General features: G+C 39.9%; 1 protein-coding gene across 6 annotated transcripts in view; it reads left to right on the forward strand.

Moving 5' to 3' along the window:
• aatkb (apoptosis-associated tyrosine kinase b) overlaps window positions 1–24,168 on the forward strand; it is a 62,563-nt gene that overhangs the window by 25,231 nt on the left and 13,164 nt on the right. For 3 of the 6 annotated variants that reach the window (XM_017483135.3, XM_017483132.3, XM_047159600.2), the window contains exons 2-3: window positions 7,922–8,055; window positions 17,737–17,878. In XM_017483135.3, the coding sequence (XP_017338624.2) occupies window positions 7,922–8,055; window positions 17,737–17,878 (276 nt within the window). Of the gene's footprint in view, window positions 1–7,921; window positions 8,056–13,026; window positions 13,343–17,736; window positions 17,879–22,645; window positions 24,146–24,168 lie in introns of those variants that run through there. The other 3 variants (XM_053685017.1, XM_047159605.2, XM_017483134.3) reach the window with 2 other exon arrangements.

A 24,168-nucleotide genomic window follows, 5' to 3' on the forward strand; every position in this document is an offset into this window, starting at 1 on the left:
ATCCATCCTCCTGGCTAAGAAAATCATTTTCTTTGTCTCACTATGGCAACAAAGCAGCATGTGGCTGATTCTAAATGTAGACATTAACAGTACATGCTGAGCTGATACAGAATTGTCTTTTTATTTTGACTCTGTGTGGGGTTGGAAAGGACATTTAAAACTCAAAGGTGGCCTCTCAGTACACAGACTGCAGGTATTTTTCTTCAGCACTGCTTGCAGCACCACCTGATTTCACTAAAGAGCTCTTTTCCCTAAAGACATCGTGCATCCAAACACTGCCTTCATGCTTTAATGAACACTAACACTGCTAGACTGCATCATATTATTCTACTCACATTAGCACTGTTTTGTTGCTCATTCTTTAACAATAATGAATCTAATTAGTGCACTTAAATGGTGTGCATGTCTGGAACAAATACCCAGAGACACCACAGTGTTTGATGGATGATTTTATAAATATTCAGCAATCTAAAGCTGGCTTTTTTTTTTTTTTTAAATCAGCACATTGGTTATGTAAGTCATGTGATGTAAGGCAAGCATCAGTGTGAAAACTGAAAATAATGATCATCTACAATACGGAAAACATTGCAGAAAAATGCAGCAATGCATGCAGATTAGGATGTAATTTTCCTCTGTTCTCAGCTAAGCAGATGATAATTGGGGTTGGTCGGGTGGGGACAGTGAGGTAGAGAAAGAGCAATCCCTCTGCTGTATGTGTGGAGACTCATACCGTCTGCCACTGGCCCTGGTCCAGCTCTCTCTCTCTCTGTCTCTCAACTCATCTTTTTGTTTTCCACATTATGTCTCTTGTGTCTTTTTTAATTTGAGTTGAAATTTAATTACTCTGCCTCCATTTACATGACGGTTTTATGCATCTTCTGTCTGGATTGTCTGCTCAGATTCAACCCCGTGCATTTACATTTCAGTTAGTCAGCCTGATTGCTGTATCACATATTTTAAAAATCTGCTCAACTATTATACTACAAAAATGATACTTAACCAGTGACTCCCTGTATTGTTCCTTGTTTTCAGTTATTTTGTGCAAAAATATGCTCACTGCATAAAAACTGTAATTCCGCATGACATTTCGGCAGTCATAGACTGTGTGTGTTTTTGACGCTACATATTGATAGGGGTTTCGATTGCACCTCAGACCTGTGTAATGGTTTCCGTACCTTATTCTATCTGTTTTTGTCAGTCAGTAACGATGCATCAGTGATGATTTGTAGGCAGACTTTTCTGTCTGTATTCACTGGTGTTTGCCACTTTGCAAGGTAACTGTAAAAACCTCACAATTTAAAGTGTCCTCTCTGTGTTAACAGTTTATTACCAGAAACATAGACACCACACACACACACACACACACACACACACACACACACACACACACACACACACACACACACACACACACACACACACACACACACACACACACACACACACACACACACACACACAAAGAGCAGTTGTGGCGAATGCTTTCTGACACAGAGGAAGTACATCTGTCACTTATGACAAATTGGAGGGGGGAAAACAAAAACTCAGAACATGTTAATCCTGCAAAAAAAAAACAAACAGCTTGAAATCATTATGCACACTGATTTCAAGCAAGAATCTGAACCAGATAAAAGTAAGAGGCCAGATGTAACCAGCACAAACCAGATTGAACCATCTGTTGTAGGCTTCTACATATAACCAGTTTGAATTCATTCTGGTTTAAGGATTGTTTCTTTGTGTTTGTTTAATCCTAGCAGTGAGAAGAGCTACAAGAATACATTTTGTCCTGTATTTTAAGAACACCAACATCTCAACTACAGTGCATCCGGAAAGTATTCACAGCGCTTCACTTTTCCCACATTTTGTTATGTTACAGCCTTATTCCAAAATGGATTAAATTAATTACTTTCCTCAAAATTCTACAAACAATACCCCATAGTGACAACGTGAAAGAAGTTTGTTTGAAATCTTTGCAAATTTATTAAAAATAAAAAACAAAAAAAGCACATGTACATAAGTATTCTCAGCCTTTGCTCAATACTTTGTTGAAGCACCTTTGGCACCAATTACAGCCTCAAGTCTTTTTGAGTATGATGCTACAAGCTTGGCACACCTATTTTTGGGCAGTTTCTCCCATTCTTCTTTGCAGGACCTCTCAAGCTCCATCAGGTTGGATGGGGAGCGTCGGTGTGTAGCCATTTTCAGATCTCTCCAGAGATGTTCAATGAGGTTCAAGTCTGGGTTCTGGCTGGGCCACTCAGGGACATTCACAGAGTTGTCCTGTAGCCACCCCTTTGTTATCTTGGCTGTGTGTTTAGGGTCGTTCTCCTGTTGGAAGATGAACCTTCGCCCCAGTCTGAGGTCCAGAGCTCTCTGGAGCAGGTTTTCATCAAGGATGTCTCTGCACATTGCTGCATTCATCATCTTTTCCTTGATCCTGACTAGTCTTCCAGTTCCTGCCGCTGAAAAACATCCCCACAGCATGATGTTGCCACGACCATGCTTCACTGTAGGGATGGTATTGGACAGGTGATGAGTGGTGCCTGGTTTCCTCCAGACATGACGCTTGCCATTCAGGCCAAAGAGTTTAATCTTTGTCTTGGTCTGAGAGTCCTTCAGGTGCCTTTTGGCAAACTCCAGGTGGGCTGCCATGTGCCTTTTACTGAGGAGTTGCTTCCGTCTGGCCACACTACCATACAGGTCTGATTGGTGGAGTGCTGCAGAGATGGTTGTTCTTCTAGAAGGTTCTCCTCTCTCCACAGAGAAACGCTGGAGCTCTGTCAGACTGACCATCAGGTTTTTGGTCACCTCCCTGACTGAGGCCCTTCTCCCCTGATCGCTCAGTTTGGCCGGGCGGCCAGCTCTAGGAAGAGTCCTACTAGTTCAAAACTTCTTCCATTTACGGATGATGGAGGCCACTGTGCTCACTGGGACCTGCAATGATGCAGAAATGTTTCTGTACCCTTCCCCAGATCTGTGCCTTGATACAATCCTGTCTCGGGGGTCTACAGACAATTCCTTGGACGTCATGGCTTGGTTTGTGTTCTGACATGCATTGTTAACTGTGGGACCTTATATAGACAGGTGTGTGCCTTTCCAAATCATGTCCAACCAACTGAATTTACCACAGGTGGACTCCAATCGAGTTGTAGAAATATCTCAAGGATGATCAGTGGAAACAGGATGCACCTGAGCTCAATTTTGAGTGTCATGGCAAAGGCTGTGAATACTTATGTACATGTGCTTTTTTTGTTTTTTATTTTTAATAAATTTGCAAAGATTTCAAACAAACTTCTTTCATGTTGTCATTATGGGGTATTGTTTGTAGAATTCTGAGGAAAATAATGAATTTAATCCATTTTGGAATACGGCAGTAACATAACAAAATGTGGAAAAAGTGAAGTGCTGTGAATACTTTCCGGATGCGCTGTATCAGTTGTTAAAATATTAGTGTGCTTTTTTTTTTTGCGTATTTAAAATACAAAAAACCCTCTGGATTTATTTGCAACTCCAACATACCAATATGCCAGCAGATGTGGGGGCAAGCTGATAGAAAGTGACAGTGCATGTTTTATCAGCCTTAGCCTTCTGGTAGAATTCAGGATGAAATATACAGTAGACGATCACCTATCCAGATGAGCAAGCACGCACACACACACACACACACACACACACACACACACACACACACACACACACACACACACACACACACACACACACACACACACACACGGAGCAGTTGTGGCAAATGCTTTCCGACTCTGTGACGTATTAGTTGACATGTGACATATTAGTTGTGTGTCAGTCTGAATACATAAATTGCTAAACTAACACACTCTCTCTCTCTCTTTCACTCTCTCTCTTTTTCTCTCTTATGGCCATAAAATTTCAAGGTCATGATCATTTTGACTTTTAGAGAATCCACTTATCCCACGCTTCTGCAGTGAAGATATTAAAATTTAAATGGATGGATTCAGCACATGGAACAGCTGTCTCTAATCAGACAGGCATCAGCAGGATGGATAAGTGAAAGCATGATGAGTGAGAGGGAATAGGGAGAAATGGAGAGATGAAGAAGAAAGTACAGAGGAAAAAATAGGGGGAGATTTTCAGCTTACTCAAGGTCTTATGTACCTTCTGTCCATCCCATCTGTTTCAGGTTCATCTGTACACAGAGTTCAGGTTAGTTGAGAGGCACTTACTGCTGTTTCATTCCATATTTAGAGCTTTCAGCAGAATGTTCTTCCTGCAGAGATAGCCATTTTATGGAGTTTAATAATGCAGCACATCTGCACTTGTTTATCACTTTAAAATTTTTTTTCCTTCTTAAAGTTGCTAGTTACGTGGTGAATTGCATCGCATGTCCTGATTTTAGCACTATAGTGTCTAAAAGGGAAACACATTCAACATTCATGTTGAGCATGTGTGTGGTAGGTATATCTCAGTGAGTGAGATTGATGCGATTCTTTGATTTCCAATTCTTCAGTATAGTTTCCTTGGCAATTTTTATGACTATAACAAGTTCTCTGCTGCTTTTCTTAGGAATGTGATGAAGGTGGAGGTGCAGCAGGAGGTATAATTGACTAGTGACTTGTTGCCAAAAATGTTTAGTGGTTGTGCAGTACCATATGGCCTATTTGTAGCTGTCTGGATTATTTTGTTTGTAATGTGTAGATTTCAGATTCCATGGATCGAGTTTTAAACATTTTACCTTGTACAGTGTATTCTGTGTATTACTTTATACTGTACAAGCTGTAGTATGGTGTTGTCATGGAAAAAAGTAAAGAAATAATGCAAGCACCTATGAGGATTATATGATATAATGAGGTTTACATGATATAAAACATGATTTCCTTCATTCCTATTCCACTAAGCCAAGAGCAAACTCCATCAGCTCATATGATTTATGAGGATGCCAACAATTAACTCTTTAGAACAAGATGTAATCAGTGGATTGAAAAACATTTCATAGTGTCCTAGTCTCAGCTTCAGACCCTCCAGAAGAGATTATAGTGAGACTACTGAATATTAACCACAATGTTACCAGACTGTTTATGTTGTAGCACTCTGTTCATAATTGTTTCCTTCTCGCATTATACTAAAACAATAATCTATGGCTGGTCATTGACAGTGTCAAGTAAATGGCCTTTTTCTGTGAGAGTAGTCTGTTTTTGGCCATGTTGAGTGATGGAAACTGCTCACTCCCTAATGACAGTTCTGGTTTGTGAGACAATTACTGTGTCAACGCATATATCAAACTACAAAAAAAAAACTCTTCAAAATCAGTTTCCATAAATGAATTGTACTTAGCATTTGATCAGTATGGGCTCTGGAAATACTACGCTGCCTTAGGTCATTGGAGGGAATATAGAATAAAATATTAGACAAATACTGCTGAATTGTTGTTGTATGTTGTAATCTAATCAAAGTCTCATTAACTTATTTTGCATTTCAATAATAAAAAAATAACAACTTTCTTATTAATGTAGTAATTCAGGGGTGCAGGGTGGTTTAGAGTTCAGCACACTTGCCTTGCACCTCCACAGTTGGGGGTTTGAATCACTCCTCCACCCTCTGTGCTTGCACGGAGCTTGCATGTTCTCCCTGTGCTTTGGGGTTTCCTCTGGGTACTCCAGTTTCCTCCCCCAGTACAAAGACATGCTTTGTACAGTGAGGGAAAAAAGTATTTGATCCCCTGCTGATTTTGTACGTTTGCCCACTGACAAAGAAATGATCATTCTATAATTTTAATGGCAGATTTATTTGAACAGTGAGAGACAGAATAACAACAAAAAAATCCAGAAAAACACATGTCAAAAATGCTATAAATTGATTTGCATTTTAATGAGGGAAATAAGTATTTGACCCCTCTGCAAAACATGACTTAGTACTTGGTTTAAAAACCCTTGTTGGCAATCACAGAGGTCAGACGTTTCTTGTAGTTGGCCACCAGGTTTGCACACATCTCAGGAGGGATTTTGTCCCACTCCTCTTTGCAGATCTTCTCCAAGTCATTAAGGTTTCGAGGCTGACGTTCGGCAACTCGAACCTTCAGCTCCCTCCACAGATTTTCTATGGGATTTAGGTCTGGAGACTGCCTAGGTCACTCCAGGACCTTAATGTGCTTCTTCTTGAGCCACTCCTTTGTTGCCTTGGCCGTGTGTTTTGGGTCATTGTCATGCTGGAATATCCATCCACGACCCATTTTCAATGCCCTGTCTGAGGGAAGGAGGTTTTCACCCAAGATTTGATGGTACATGGCCCCGTCCATCGTCCCTTTGATGCGGTGAAGTTGTCCTGTCCCCTTAGCAGAAAAAAAACTCCAAAGCATAATGTTTCCACCTCCATGTTTGATGGTGGGGATGGTGTTCCAGCGGTCATAGGCAGCATTCCTCCTCCTCCAAACACGGCGAGTTGAGTTGATGCCAAAGAGCTCCATTTTGGTCTCATCTGACCTCAACACTTTCACCCAGTTGTCCTCTGAATCATTCAGATGTTCATTGGCAAACTTCAGACGGGCATGTATATGTGCTTTCTTGAGCAGCGGACCTTGCGCGCGCTGCAGGATTTCAGTCCTTCGCGGCGTAGTGTGTTACCAATTGTTTTCTTGGTGACTATGGTCCCAGCTGCCTTGAGATCATTGACAAGATCCTCCCATGTAGTTCTGGGTTGATTCCTCACTGTTCTCATGATCAATGCAACTCCACGAGGTGAGATCTTGCATGGAGCCCCAGGCCGAGGGAGATTAACAGTTCTTTTGTGCTTCTTCCATTTGCGAATAATCGCACCAACTGTTGTCCCCTTCTCACCAAGCTGCTTGGCAATGGTCTTGTAGCCCATTCCAGACTTGTGTAGGTCTACAGTCTTGTCCCTGACATCCTTGGAGAGCTCTTTGGTCTTGGCCATGGTGGAGAGTTTGGAATCTGACTGATTGATTGCTTCTGTGGACAGGTGTCTTTTATACAGGTAACAAGCTGAGATTAGGAGCACTCCCTTTAAGAGTGTGCTCCTAATCTCAGCTCGTTACCTGTATAAAAGACACCTGGGAGCCAGAAATCTTTCTGATTGAGAGGGGGTCAAATACTTTTTTCCCTCATTAAAATGCAAATTAATTTATAACATTTTTGACGTGCGTTTTTCTGGATTTTCTTGTTGTTATTCTGTCTCTCACTGTTCAAATAAATCTACCATTAAAATTATAGACTGATCATTTCTTTGTCAATGGGCAAACGTACAAAATCAGCAGGGGATCAAATACTTTTTTCCCTCACTGTAGGCTTATTTCCAAATTGTCTGTAGTGTTTGAATGTGTATGCAGTTGTGCCCTGCGTTGGGTTGGCACCCCACCCAGGGTTTCCCCCACCTTGTGTGCCCTGAGTTCCCTGGGATAGGCTCCAGGCTCCCTGCGACCCTGTGTAGGATAAGCGGTAAGGATAATGGATGGATGGATGTAGTAATTTATTCAGTGTAGCAGGTCTGACTTCATGGTTTGGCAGTTCCAATAATCTATTAAACTGCACACACATTATGTGTATATACTAATAAGGTTTAATGAGATCAGTTTGATTGGCAATTTTTAACATTTTGTGAAACAATTTTTCATTTTACCCCATCCAGGGTGTACCCCGCCTTGTCCCCCATGCTCCCTGGGATAGACTACATGTTCCCTGTGACCCAGTAGGATAAGCAATAAAGAAAATGGATGGATGGGTGGAATTTTTTTATTGCTGGAGTTTATTGAAGCTTGCAACTGCTATTTTTATATTGGATTGTCCCAGTGACCAATATGAGCAGCAACATGTAATGGCAGCTATAATTTTTCCTCATGTTATTTTGTTCAAAATCTGCTTTAAGAAAGAACTAACGTTGGTGCAGTATTTACTGGGTATTTATGTGTATTACTGCTGCTCTCCCACAGATGGTGTTCCTCTGAGTGAGCTCTCCTGGTCGTCCTCTCTGGCTGTGGTGGCTGTGTCTTTTTCTGGCCTCTTCACCTTCATCTTCCTCATGCTGGCCTGCCTGTGCTGCAAGAAAGGAGAGATTGGATTTAAGGTGAGAACACTGTCAAACACTATCAAGTAGCTCTAAAATTTGAGCAAAGCAAATCACAGTGAAGAAAGATGTAAGTAAGAAAGCTTAATCTGTAACAGGAAAACTGAAAATATGGTGTTATATGTAATAAACAACCAGAGGTCAGTCCATGTGCTTCTATCAGAAAAGTATAAGAGATGTAACAGCTGATGGACTCACAGATTATGAATTTTTCAAAATGTGGGTCAACGCACTTGGGAAATTAGGGTAGAGTTGAAAGAGATAAAAACGATGTAAGATAAAGGTAGAACAAGGGCTGAAGACAGAAAGAAGAAGTTAGGGCAGACAGAATGAGGACCTGGTTATCAGTAAATACTCTCAGGGGATCTGCGGTTAACACAGTATCTTATACACAGCTGAAAAATACACAGTTCTTCCCTCCTGTCGAATATTCTGAAGTCATGAAATTCCACCTATATACTGTAAGTGGGCTGCGGAAAACCTCAGCAGTTGTTCCCTGGTCATGGCAGGCTGATTAGGGAAAATGTGATTACGCACAGTGGTCAAATCTGACTAGAGACTGAATACAGACTCACTTGTACATATAAACATGCACACACATAAGGTTGTTTGCAAAAGCCTGCATACCCTTAAGACAAATTTAAGAAGACAAAAACAAAAAGCAGCACTTATAGCAACAAGACATTTACGCTGAGAAAATACAAGCTGATTTTCCAACACTGTTTGTGGAGGATTGGGTATTTCATATATGCAAATCAACAAAGTTCATCCAGAGAAATATTCCTGGCATAAATGTATTGTGGATAAGATAAGGGTTATATGGTGAAAGTTTCTGGTTCTCATAAGAACGCTGACTGCTGCATTATAGACTCAATAGAGCTTCTTAATAATATATCTGTTATATCTCTGTTAAATGCTTTGTAAATAAATTGTAAAGAGGCGGTACTGTACATCTTCCATCGAAAAACCATGGTGTGGTGCAAATGGGCGGGGTCCATGCTAGGCTAAAAACAAACCCTTTTCTCCCATCCATCCTGCTCTCCAGTGTCTGCTCCCTGGACAGTAAATTGGACTATATCTGACTCCAGCAGCCAACGCGGCATGAGTTTAAAGACTGCTGTGCTTTTGTTTTCATGGAGATGTGGATCAGTGACAGAGTTCCACATGACACCATTCAGCTAGATGAGCTCGCCTTGTTTTGTGCAAACAGAAATGCAGCTCTGTGTGGTAAGGCTCATGGTGGTGGTTTATATGTTTACATCAACACTGAATGGTGCAAGAACTCGATGCTAGTTTCTAGTTACTGCTCATCGCTGATGGAGTTTGGGACTGTTAGATGCAGACCATTTTATTTACCCTGGGAATTCACCACCATTCTTATAATTGGAGTATACATTCCAACCAGTGCTAATGCTAAGGCGCTCTGTAAACTTTATGGGGCTATTAGCAAACTATAGAGCACACACCCCAATTGATTGTTTATCATCGCTGGAGATTTCAACCATGCAAATCTCAAGTCAGTGTTCCCTAAATTCCATCAACGTGTGGAGTTTGCAACGAGAGGGGCGAACACGTTGGATCATGTTTACACAAAAATCCCAGTGCGTACTGAGTGAGCCCCACCCCCACCTCTTTTACTCAGACCATATCTCTGTTATGCTAATCCCAGCACAAAGACCACTCATCAGATGCTCCAAGCCAGTTTTGACCAGCTACATCAGCAGTTGCATTGATGATGTCAGTGTCTCCAAGACCATCACCACATGCTCCAACTAGAAACCGTGGATGACAACAGAGGTGCATGCACTGCTGAGGACCAAAGACTCCGCCTTCAGGGCAGGTGACAAGGCAGCCATAAGAACAGCGCTGACAAAACTGTCCTGGGCCATCAGGGAGGCAAAGTGTGCACACACCCAGAAAATCCACAGTCATTTCACGGATAGCGGCAACGCGCAGCACATGTGGCAGGGCATTCAGGCCATCAGCAACTACAGGACAACATCACCCACCTGTGACAGTGACGCATCCCTTCCAGTTGCGCTGAACAACTTCTATGCTCGGTTTGAGGCCCAAAATGATGTGACTGGGAAGAAGACCTTCTAACCTTCTACAGTCTAATCACGGCTGATATGAGCAAAACTCTATGCAGCGTCAACCCACGGAAAGCCCATGGAAAGTGCTCAGAGGATGTTGTGCTGATCGGCTATGATGATGTCATGTGGGGTCAAGGGGCATAGTCACCGCCCTGCTCTCTCTCTCTCTGTGACCTCTACATTGTATGCTGACACGCGGTCTCATGTTAAGGTACCATTTTTGGGATGTTTTACTCAGTTAATCCCCTTCTAATGGACGACCTGTAACCATGCGTAAGCCTATGGTATCCTTCAATGTAATAAATGAAGAACAGCACTTTCACTTTGTGTCCGGTTGAATTATATTAACTTTCCTGAGAAACCCGTGAGGATCTAGCCGGATCCTTACAATGTGCAGACCAGCTGGCAGATGTTCTCACTGACATCTTCACCATCTCCCTGAGCAGTGCCATTGTTCCAACATGCTTCAAGGGCACCACCATTGTCACTGTGCTGAAGAAGTCTTCAATGTCCTGTCTCAATGATTACTGTCCCGTTGCACTCACACCCATCATCATGAAGTGCTTCGAGAGGCTCGTCATGAGGCACATCTAGATCCTGCTGCCCTCCTCACTGGAACCCCTGCAATTTGCATATCATCCCAACCGCTCCACAAATGATGGTGGCCCTCACCCACCTGGACAAAAAGGACACCTACGTTTGAATGCTGTTCATAGACTTCAGTTCAGCATCAACACCATCATTCCTCAGCACCTGATTGTAAAGATGAACCTGCTGGGCTTGAACACCTCCATCTGCAACTGGATCCTTGGCTTTCTGACTGGGAGACCGTCAGGTAGTTTGGATTGGGAACAGCATCTCCAGCACCACCACATGGGGGCCACCCAGGGCTGTGTGCTCAGTCTACTGCTTTTGACTCTGCTGACTCATGACTGTGCAACAATGCACAGCTCCAATCACATCATCAAGTTCGCCAATGACACGACCGTGGTGGATCTCATCAGCAAGAATGATGAGTCAGCATACAGAGAGGAGGTGCTAATGGACTGGTGCAGAGCCAACAACCTGTCTCTGAATGTGGACAAAACAAAAGAGATGAGGAGAGCAGAAAGCAACTACTCTCTGCTGAACTTTGACGGCTCCTTTTTGGAGCTTGTCAAGAGCACCAAATTTCTTGGTGTTCACATAGCAGAGAACCTCACCTGGTCCCACAACACCAGCTCAATAATTAAGAAAGCAGAGGCTGAAAAAAGCCCCTCTCCCATCCCTCATCCTCAGCACATTCTACAGAGGAACTATTGAGAGCATCCTGAGCAGCTGCCTGCCTTCTTAACTGCCTGGTTTGGAAATTGCACCGCATCAGATCACACAACTGATAGTGAAGACAACTGAGAAGATCATCGGGGTCTCTCTCCCCACCATCATAGACATTTGCATTTGCAAAGCCACCAGCATTGCAGATGACACCACACACCCCTCACACACACTCTTCACCCTCCTGCTGTCTGGAAAAAGGTATTGAAGCATTCGGGCCCTCACGGCAAGACTGTGTAATAGTTTCTTCCCCCAAGCCATCAGACTCCTCAATATTCAGAGACTGGACTGACACATACACAAACACACACACAAACACACACATGCACATGTGCACGCTCACACACAAACACACGCACACTCACTCATACTGAACTGAACACCATCCCACTCCCCTTGCAGTCTTTGCACATTTCTGTACTGACTACATGTACTTTTGCTGCTACTGTACTTATAATATTATGTTTAATTTCTTGTCACTATTATAATTTTTATCTGGCTGCTACCGCAATAACTGCTATGTCCACATATGGTATAAGCTAATCTGCTGAATACTATGAAACAGGATGTTATGTTTATATTCACAACATTTTTTATTTTATTGTTATTCTTTGGCATCTATCTTTTTGCACTACCTGTTATATCGGACACTTCCACACGAGAACTGTGTACTGGTCAGGGCTACACTGGTACTTACTGTGCCTATTGTCCTGTTTTAGTAGTTACTATACTGTCTTGTGTTGTTTGCACATGTTTGCACATGCACTTTATGTCAAAATGTGTAGGTCTTATTTAGTTCTGTGTCGTCTCATGTAGTTAGTGTGTTGTTTTATGTAGCACCATGGTCCTGGAGGAACGTGTCACTGTGTACTGTACCAGCTGTATATAGTTGAAATGACAATAAAAGCCAATTAATTGACTTGACTTAAACTTAACTGTATAAACAAAACAACCCACCGTCTCTCACAGGGTATTGTAAATGCATGAGACAAATGCACATGTACACATAGACACGATATGATGCATAGAACAGTTTCTCTATGTGTGTGTGTGTGTGTGTGTGTGTGTGTGTGTGTGTGTGTGTGTGTGTGTGTGTGTGTGTGTCTGTGTGAGACATCTGGCTTACACATAGAGCACCTACTACCCACACACAGGGTGTGACAGGAAGTGGAAGTGTATCCTTGGGGAGAAAGGGATAAAGAGAGGGAGGGAAAGAAATACGGAGGAGCCTCCTTGTTGAACCTGACGCGCCTCTTGCTTCTACAAAAAGACACACGCTCTCCAACGTTTGAATGTGTGTGTGTAGAAGGGGTCTGCTCTACAGATGTGAAAAGAGGGTGAGAAAGGAAGGATGGAAAAAAAGAGAGTGATGTCATGAGCTCAGAATGTAAAACTTCATCCCTCCCCCCTTTCACTTTGGCTAGCGTTCTCAGCTGCTGCTGTCTCTTCTCTCTGTGGACTTTGCCCCTCCTTTCATCCACTCATCCTTCCATCCGTCCATGCATTCACCCATTCATCCGCCTCTTAATCTGTCTGTCTGCCTCTCATTTTCTTTCTCCCTCCCACGTTTCCTGCTCTCCTCTCCCTCCTCTGTTTGTATTCCCTATAAGATAAGTCAGCTGCACAATATCATCCACATGGTGGCTGGTTCTTTAGTGGTGCAGCTATGTATCTCTCTCCGCTATGTTGTCTGAAATGTACGATTTTCTGGTGCCATGCATGTGCTGGCACTGAGGGAGCTTCAGCAAGGGCATTTAGAGCAGAAGTTATTAAGTGAGGGTGCAGAAAACAGTACAAGTACCCCCGGCTGTTATGGCAATACTATTGACACACCATAAGGAACTCAGGTCCAATATGTGTGTTATCAGAAATAATACAAGGTAAGCTTTTGATTGTAATTAATTCGTTATTTTTTGTTATTTTAAGGTTTCTGATATTCATGAACTTTTGTAAATAATTGCTGTCTAAACAGGTGATGGTTTGGGGGAAATTATTATTAATATATCTGAAATAAGATATGGTTAACCAAGCCAAAAAGATGCTAGTATTTTACAATGTGTATGCCTATGTAGATGTGGATCTTTTTTTCTCTCTTTGTGCACCATATGTCATTCCATACCCAGTGAATTATGCATGAGACACATGAATGCTACATTGCTCTCTTTATGCTGAGGGAGGAAATAATATAAACTCTGTTTAGCTTGGAAACTACAATAAGCACAACATGAAATTTATTATGCATGATATGACCAATATATGAGAAGTTCTCTTATATTTTTCGTTCTCATGATCTCAGCATTTTCTTATTGTGATTACCAAAGCAGCAAGTTGATACCTGTGTGGATTGAGCATTTTCTGAAATAATTTTATATCAGTTATTATGCTCTTTGTAAATGTAGGAGAAGATGCAGTCATGTACCTAATTATCAGGGTTAAGATTTGAGAACACTCACCCATATTTAGCAAGAGTCAAACCAAAAAGTCATATGATTACTGTATGTACTGCTTTGTACTAATTTTAAGATTATCACTGCTTTTAGGCCTGAATGAAACTGCTCAATTAATAGTGAGAATTGTCTACTTGAAAACCCTAGTACTGAAAATAAAAACAATCCATTGAATGCTGCATTTTACAAGCACACATTGTGTTACATTTATAATAATATAATATAATATTCATAATACTTTGCATCCTATTAGATATAGCATTTGACTAATAATTACATTTAAGGCTTGAACTTTCAGAATTGCGGTATGTGCATAGTTTATCATGCAGTAGTATTCAGTAAGTCTACAGGAAGGCCTGAATTTATAGCGTCACTGTGGAATTAACCATCATTCAATATATGATAATTATTTTCTAGCAACATTTACACAGGGCCTGGTCAAAAACAGGTCTTAAAAAGGAATTCATAGCTGATGGATAAATATTATTTGATAAGTAGATAGAATAGACAGAATGGGCGATTATTTTTGCTGAGAGACATGTGATGAGAGCCATTGCAACCAACAAAGCAGCAAGATAAACAATTTTCTGGCAACCAGATGTCCTTGTGGGATTTCATTCCTCTATACACAGTGACCCTCTGCTGCTCTGTATACTGTATACAGTAGATCTCTAGAGTACCTTTTTTTTTTGTTTTTGCTTTTTTCCTGTCTCATCTTTCCTACACATCCTGCCTGAGAGAATATTTGAAAATCACAGCAGCTGGGAATCTTTATAATAAACTGACTGCACATACAAATAATGGCATGCATTGAAGATACATTACAAGATGTTGGCTTATGACATTTGTATTTTTCTGAAGACTTTCCTATTTAAAAATGACTATTCAGTACAATGAGTTGGGAATATTGTTTATTTTTTATTGACTATATCAGGGGTTCCCAAACTTTTCCAGGGCAAGGCCCCCCAAATGGCATTAACATTTGACTGAGGCCCCCCTTTTGCAAGATGTCTTTAAAACACATTAAAAATACAGACTTCTGAAGATACCCCACTTTGAAAATAACTGGACTATATCATTTATTTAGGCAGGGATTTATGAAAAACTAACTAACTAACTAACTAACTAACTAACTAACTATCTATCTATCTATCTATCTATCTATCTATCTATCTATCTATCTGTCTGTCTGTCTGTCTGTCTGTCTGTCTGTCTGTCTGTCTAATACCTCTTCCACCATGCAAAGTAGTCTGTTAACACAAAGGTTTCGTTGCTAAGCAACATAGCAGACAAAGATTATGCATTCTGTGGACAAAACAATGGCTTAAGTGTAACAGTTTGAAACCCGGTGCAGTAACACAGAATTCAGTTATTGTGATGTGCTCAGTGTCAAAGATTTTACAACAACTTCCCACAGCTCAACCAGTCCGATTTTAGAACTAAATCTACATTTTATACTGTATGCATTTTCCTCTAAATACTGTAATAAGACAGTGAAGTAAGAGGTGAATCATATTTGTGCACAATAATAGGTTTAAGTAAGAGGAACAGCTTCCAGGTATAAAAAAGACACGACTCAGTTGTGACCAATATGCACATAATTAGCCTACGAATCCCTCGAGCTTTTGCATTATGTCTTTCGGTGTCTGACTCTCAGTAGCAGAAAGATTTCCTGTGTGAGAGATTTCCTGTGTTACTTAGCTGCATGGGACTTCATAAAGCTTTTCATTCATGCAGAATTACAGTAAATGTGATTAAATGAACATTTGATATGAATTACATTGTCTGGTGATGTGCACTGATTTCACTTCTGTAATATACTATCTTATATTTTAAAAGAAAGAAAGAAAGAAAGAAAGAAAGAAAGAAAGAAAGAAAGAAAGAAAGAAAGAAAGAAAGAAAGAAAGAAATTCCCTCAAGGGGAAACAGGAAAAGCTGGGAATTATGTGGAACACTGAGGGGTCGTGTGAAGATGAGGACAATGGTGTCCCAGAGAGGTCTCTGTGTGTGTGTGTGTGTGTGTGTGTGTGTGTGTGTGTGTGTGTGTGTGTGTGTGTGTGTGTGTGTGTGTGTGTGTGTGTGTGTACAGTAAAGTATGAAAGCCTCTCTAGGTCACTGTTTTCCATTTCTTTAACCCCAGAACCCAGCAGTCTTTTAAGTCCTGTGGATCTTTAAGAGCATCTGGAGAAAGATTTCTTATTTTTAGTAACTGGCAATTTTTTCTTTATTCCCCTTTCACTACTGCAGTTTATAATGCCACTGTGGGCACATTTAGCACTTTATTGTAAACTAATGAATATGTCTATAATTGGGTCTGAGGAACATTTACTTGGTTACAAGCACGACTCTCTTTGCTCACTGCAATCACATCCATAATCATTATTGTTAAAATGTATTCATGTATATTTTTGTTTTTTTGAAGATGAATTAATGGTTGGTTATGAGTTTGGCTCATAATCAGTGGATAATTACAGTGTGTGTGTTTGTTTCTGGATCATTACTCCAGCATAATGGTTATGACTTTAACTTGAGAGTGTTTACATTTATTTTAATAAAACCTACAGGAATAATGGCTTTCATATACGATATATTTCCAAGTATAAAACAGCTGTAATTGGACAGTTGACCCGTTGTTTTTCTGCCAGCTGTTTGTTGATGCATCATATGTTCATGTGCAAGAGAGTAAAGTAAAGATGATTTTGCACGTTGCAAAATTTGATTGCTGCTTGATACAAAAACATTTGGGAGTTTGGAAGTAAGACATAACTAATATTCTACTGGGATACACAAAAAGAAAAAGTGATCTCAAATGAACATTTCTGTTCCAGACCATTTAAGGATGATTAGCTTTTCCATCCTAGAGAAAGGTTTTTGCATATGAATAAATTATTACATAGTAGTTGGAAAAGTCATTTAGGTCTTATTGTAAGGGCTGGTATATTTAATTTAATTTCAATTCATTTTATTTTAGTTTATATTAGTTGGCATAATAACATTTCTACATGGAAATCCTTGATAGGTGATAAGGATAGATTGAAGATAGTGGAAGATATAGTAGGTGCACAGATAGTTTGAAGATCAGGTGAGTTATGTCTCTTTGATCAGGGTTGTTAATTCAGATTCGATGCTAATCAACAAGACCACTCCAAATGTGCATCATCATGTATACATCATATACATTTTTTTTTTTTTTTACATTTACATTTTTATGGCATTAGGCAGACACCCTTATCCAAAGCGACTTACATTTATCTCATTTATACAACTGAGAAAAGGGTTAAGGGCCTTGCTCATGGGTCCAGCAGCTTACTGTTCCTTATACTCTTATCCTTAAAAACAAAACCTCTTCACAGAGCAAACTATATTTCTACATGTAGAATTTTTTTTTTTCCTGTTTATAACATGCTGCCTAAAGACATATCTGTATTAATAAAGCAAGAAATTATGAGGTTACATTTCAAATCCAATGTGCTGAACGACGACAACAACAACAACAACAACAACAACCACAACAACAGCAATAAAAAGTGTCACTGTCCAAGTTACAGACTGCACTATGCTATATGGGTTCATTTGAAATGACCAAATGCTGTTTTATTTGGGTCAAAATGATGCTGCACAGAAAGGAGGCTTAGGAAAAATAATACAATACTGTACTGTATATTGCAGTGAAAACATTTTATATGCAATTCATTTTTTATTAAAAAATTCTTACATTTATATTATATACCACCCAGTCTTATAACCCTATCATACTGTAGTAGGGAACCCCCGGTTCCCTGTGTTTGACCACAGCTCTTTGCCCTCTGTGTACGCTGCTGGTGTAGGAGTTTGAGAATGCAGAGGGAGATGAATACCAGGCCGATATGTCCACGCTGGCATCGCCAGCCTCTGCCGGCAGCCCTGATGTCTACATACTGCCTCTGAGTGAAGTCTCCCTGCCTGTTGCCAAACAACCCAGCCGCTCAGGTGAGTCTCCTGTATCCTGCTTCTAATGCCAGCATCTGTGCTCACCAAGTATAATAAAGAAAGAACATAATAAAATGAAATGTATGAATAAATAGCCTTGAGCCAGCAATGATTTTTTTTTTTGTTATGTTAGGTTTGTCTGATTAAATTTGGAAACGTTAACCAAAGACTCATGATTAAAGCAACTTGGGTAATAAAGAGTACTAAAAATCATAATGCAAAAAAAGTACAGTCTCACTAAATTACTTCTATTCAGGTCTCAGAAACAGAACATGAAAATCAATCTGAGCAGAATCAATATTTTTATGGTTCACTTCTTGCATGTCAACTTCAACATAGTGTTCCTAAACAAAAAAAAAAGAAAAAGAGAATAATTGATAATGATGAGTCTTTATTGGTCACATATACAGTAGAGCACAGTGAAATTGTTTTCTTTGCATACCCCAGCCTGTCAAGAAGCTGGGGTCAGAGTGCAGGGTCAGCCATGATACGGCGCCCCTGGAGCAGAGAGGGTTAAGGGCCTTGCTCAAGGGTCCAACAGTGGCAGCTTGGCAGTGCTGGGGCCTGAACCCCCAACCTTCATAGCCTTACCCGCTAAGCCACCACTGCTCCTCCTTCTATTCTGTTTACTGATAGTACAATTTTTAACCTACTTTAAACCTGACAGATATGTTTGTATTGATAAAAACATGCTCCCCCTGATTGTACTCCAACATATAGCCATGAAACATGAAGTCTAAATGCAATGTTACATATTGTCACTATCATTCCCCCATTTAGAAATGAATAGACATACTATCTGGCTAAATGCCCATCCCTAGTCTGGGTTACAGTGGGGGGAAAAAGTATTTGATCCCCTGCTGATTTTGTACGTTTGCCCACTGACAAAGAAATGATCAATCTATAATTTTAATGGTAGGTTTATTTGAACAGTGAGAGACAGAATAACAACAAGAAAATCCAGAAAAACGCATGTCAAAAATGTTATAAATTGATTAATATAAATTATAATATAAATTGATATAATTTATAAATTGATATAAATTGATATAAATTGATATAATATAAATTAGCTCCGCTGTTTCTCTCTCTCAGCACAGCAACTACAGGCTGACCAAACATGACGAAATTTAATACTGAGATTTTTTTTTTTTTAAATTGACCTTGTTCCATGAACTGAAGCTTTGTAGCGTTCTATCCGGTCCCCAGTGAGTATAAAATAATACATTGAATGAAATAACATGAGACTTGATGTTGGTACAAAAATTTGTGGGGGATTTTGAAAGTAAGACACAAATAATAAGCTAGAGGGATACATGAAAAGAAAACTCAATCAGTACCAGAGATTTCAAATGAATTTCTCGATTCTGGAACATTTAAGGATAATTACATTTTCAGTTATGGTTTACTTCCTAGAGAAAGGGAGTCATTTGCACAGGAATAAATGAATACATTAGTTCTAACATGCATTGATGACTTTTGATAAGGGTAAATTAAAGTTCAGTTCATTCTATATTAGTTGCAATAAATACTTATGTTATTATATGTGTATATGTGTATACTGTATAAGTGTAAAATCTTTGTTAGATGGTACAGATAGTTTGAAGATAGCGGGAGATCGGGAATTATATCTCTTGCTCAGTAATCAGGGTTGTTTAATCCAGAGAAATGCTCAGCAAGATTTACACCACAAATGAGAATAATCATGCATGCATAATCATCATATACAGTACATTAAACTCAAGGCTGATTTATCTAACTGACAGGGTTACTACCCCTTATGCTCCTATCCCTAAAAACAACTTCTTCATTGACAGAACAAGTAAGGGTCGTTCACTATGTCACTGTTATCTCAGCCTCAGTGTTCATGTTTTTTTTTTTTTTTTTTTTTTGCATATTTAAGTATATCTTTAACCAGGCCGTTGGATTCCAGAGCAGCTCCTACAGCAGATAGCAGAAGAGAAGTGTGAGAGAGAGTGCTGTGTCTTGAATGGAGCTTGTGTTTATGGCTCCCACCCTCAAGCACATCTATTCTGGAGTCCCTCTTTACTAATAAATTTACTCTCTCTCTCTCTCTCTCTCTCTCTCTCTCTCTCTCTCTCATGCATTCTTTTCAATAAAACATCTGCCTATTGCATAATCCCGCCCCTGCAGGCCTACATAAATTCTCCTTGGAATCTTTGGCATGCAAAAGAGCATTTGTAAAATCAGTTCCATAGAAAATATCCATCTAGTGTTTTCTCCCTGTGAAAAACATCTAGTCGTGTGATCTGTATCAGAAAGATTGCGTAAGAGTCCTAGAACATCAAGTAGGCGCAAAAAAAAAAAAGTCAAAGGCCATATGGATAAAGTGTATCTAAAGGTTAAGTGTGCAGAACTGACATTTTGCTTTGTCATTTCTGATCTTGTACAACAGATGTAATGCACCACCACTGGCATCAAATGGTCAAGTTCATAGATTTACAGTATATCACAGCTAGCGGCAAAAATTGTTCATAGATAGAAAACAGTTTAATTATGGATTACTTTTAACACCAAATCTGGATGATTACGGTCAGAAAAAGTGTTAGTGAATATTTGGGTCTTCTGTTTATATTTATTTGCATGAGCTTACATGTGATTGTAAACATCATAAATTAAAAAAAAAAAAAAGTTCTGATGTATTGATGAAGAGAAGAGGTTAACACAAACAGCCTTTTAAGATAAATGATGACTAAGCACATGCTTGTTCCAGTTTCCCTGGAACTGTGAGTTCATAATACTTACATAAGAATACATGATGGACGCATGCAATGTGTATAAAGTGTATTCGGATAGTAACATCTCCTTAGGCAGATTGTTTCCTGTGAGCTCCCGAGACTCATTTTTTACAGATGATATCTATAACATATGGAATGCGTGGTTGTTTTATGTGCATTGCTGTGAGGAGTGGTCACAATGATGTCACTCTTGTAGAGACTGCTGGACTGGGCTGATTTATGACCTGAGAGCTCATAAACACTTTTGGGTGGATAAAGAAAGATTACTTTCATTAATTGACCTTGATGTGGCCAAGGAATATTGTTTTTTTTTTTTTTTAACTAAATGCTCCTTTTTTATTATTATTATTATTTTTTTAAATAGTGAGGTGAGTTAGATGTCTGAAAAAGAGAAACAGAAGTGTGTCTCTGTGCGTGGGTGTCTGGAAAATTATTCGATTAAGAACACACCCTAACACAGCTGTATACTTTAGAGAACACAATGCACATGCAGGCACACACTTTGGCTTTAAAATCGATGGTACCAAAAGGACACTCCAATATTATGTGAAACACAGATACTGCAGTGTGTGTTTCTCTCGACTTATGTGGTTAGACTTGTCTGATTTATTTACTCTTTTCAACAATGCAGTAAAGGTTAAACCATTTGATGGTTATCCATATACTGTACACATGAAGAGTCACACTACCTCATTTGTGGTTGCACACACTCACATGCTCCCTCCAAGCAGAAAGGTCCTGCCAGCAATGCATTGATATTAATAAAACATGCTGTTGTGCAATGCTTATAATTTTTTAATAGACCCGTGTGCTATTACACAACATATGGGTGTGAACTGCTCTAAATCAACATGGGATATTTTCTTAGTCTGTCTGCATTGTTTAAAATACTTAGGGAAAGAGATGGAAGATTATATTTTTTCCACTGTAATTAAAACAGAATAATGTTATCTAATGGCAGGGAGAACAGTCTTCAAAAATGTCCCAGCCATTGATAATAATTTATGAATTGACATTCTACCAGCAATTATTTACTTGTTTTGACTATTTTTTTTAGACCTGTGTTTACCCCCCAGATTAGTTTTAGAACATCTATCCATCTATTTTCTGTACCGCTTACCCTACACAGGGACACATGAGGGGCTGGAGCCTATTCCAGGGGACTCAGGGTATAAGGCGGGGAACATCTTGGATACTACAGGCAATTTAGAGATGCCAATCAGCCTACAATGCATGTCTTTGGACTGGGGGAGGAAATCAGGGTACCCAGAGGAGCCCCCAAAGCATGGGTAGAACATGCTCATGGGCAGAACTCTGCACACACAGGGCAGAGGCGGGAATTAAACCCCCAAACCTGGAGGTGCAAGGCAAACCACTAAGCCACCCTGCCCTCCAGTTTTAGAACATGCTTTATAGCTATAGATATTTAACGTTGTAAATAAATTACACACCTTGTCTGATCTTATAGAATACACATGATATATCATCAATGTGCTTCCGGGTTGCTAGGTCAATAGCCATTAACAACCATCTCAAATCATGCACTCTTAAAGGGTTCTTAAATGCATTCTCCATCTTAAATGGTTCTTTTACCAAGGTCCTAAATGGTGTTCTATGATTACTTATGTGTGGCAATATAAGGAAAACCGATTGGTGTGCCTGAATTCTGTTAAGCAAAATCATAAAAGATGAAAAATCAGGTTTTTAGCCATGGAACACATTTTGGCGTCTCCACTTTCAGAAACCATAAATGCTGTATATTTCACTTAACTGGCATGGAAATGTTTTTATTTACTTTCTATCCTTGCCTTAACTATCCTTCTGAAAAGATCACCTTGTGTAAGGAGCCAGTTTAGCAAACGCAGCAGGGAAACGTCTGGGTTACGCATGTAACCCTGTTCCCTGAGAAGGGAACGAGACGTTGCATAGCCCATAGTGTTATGCTAAACGCAACGTTGAAGTTCCCTTTGAAAGGGAATGTCTGGGTTACGCATGTAACCCTGTTCCCTGAGAAGGGAACGAGACTTTGCGTTTAGCATAACATTATGGGCTACGCAACGTCGATGTTCCCTTTGAAAGGGAACACAGTCGGTCTGCATAAAGATGTCTAAAACATTGCTAGCTAAGTGGGATTTCCTCATACAGTGAATGTCAAGCTTCGATCAAGTTTTCAGATAGCAAAATTGATATAAACCTAATCGATTCAGTTTGTAATCAGATCCTAGCTGTCAAAATGTCTCTGTTGTATCTTGCATGTATTTTTAATTTATGTTTGAGATATTTAAGTTATGAAACATACAGTAGTTCAGGAACATCTACAGTTTTCTGCGCTATAGCTAGGAGAAAAAGTCACACTTTCAGCATGTGAAGGTTTCACACTCATGTGATTATAAATGTAGAAAGTAGACCTGTTTGGTGAAACAAAACATAATACGTTCAGCTAAAAATGAACAAACAGCAGCAGTTCAAACATAGTCCAATTCCGTTGAAAATCACAGAACCTGGCAACAACGATAAACATTTACAAAATTGCATCCACTGAAAATCTCATCATCATTTCCTAACTGGGATTTAGCAAAAGCCACATCTGTGATAAATAAATTATCCAGTAACTATTTTTTTCTTTCATCTTTTCTATGTTGTCACACAAGTCACTATTCTGCACTAAAGACATTCTTCATGCCCTCATCCAGACATGCCAAAGGGCACAAGGACAACATTGCCCCGCCCTCATCAAGAATGCTGAAGCCATCTCAGTCTAATAGGTTTGAAAACAATACTCCGAGTGTCTCCCTTGCTCTCGAGGGTACCAAGCGGTGGCAGAGGCAGGACAAAGACCCTGATTCTCCACAGAGAAAGAGAATGACTGATGACTGCTCACTGGAACATGACATGGGCGTAAAATATGGATGTCACAAAGACGACACGTCACACTTTCACAAAGATCCATCTGTCTTGTGAAAGTGAGGGAGAGACAGAGATGTTGTTATGCTACTAGTCCTAGAGTGGCTGAATTAGATGGTGCTGGTTGATTGGGCAGGATAAAGATGTGCATTGAGTCGACACAGCAGTAAGCCTTCAGTGGCAGTTCCATGAAGCTGAGCTAATTTTCCACAACACGCTGCACTGCCTATGCACGTCTTGAAGTTTTTAAATTAGAGTAGTTGAATGAAGGTGAATGACTGTAATCGTTATAGCAAAAAACAGCAGTGTGTTTTATGAGTGATTTGAACGTTTTGTTTGCAGTTTGAAGTTTTTGGGAATTTCGCTTCTGGTTGAAAAGAGTGTCAGCGTTGTGGAGCCATGGCGTTTAATCAACTCGACTTAACAGGGGGAATTTCTCACATCTGCATTCTCTTCAGCTCTGTATTATTTAACTCAAAAGTCTTAGAAATGCAGAGAATTGCTTGTTTGGGTCAGATTTTTGGAGGATGATGATGCTTTTAAGGAATGGGGTTTCTTTTAATCTTCACCCAGGATTGTGCTCATCACTAGAGACAGAAATTTGGTAATTTCCAACCCAGAAAATTA

The sequence above is a fragment of the Ictalurus punctatus genome, chromosome 13, assembly GCF_001660625.3.
Source record: "Ictalurus punctatus breed USDA103 chromosome 13, Coco_2.0, whole genome shotgun sequence".
In the NCBI taxonomy this organism is placed as follows: domain Eukaryota; kingdom Metazoa; phylum Chordata; class Actinopteri; order Siluriformes; family Ictaluridae; genus Ictalurus; species Ictalurus punctatus.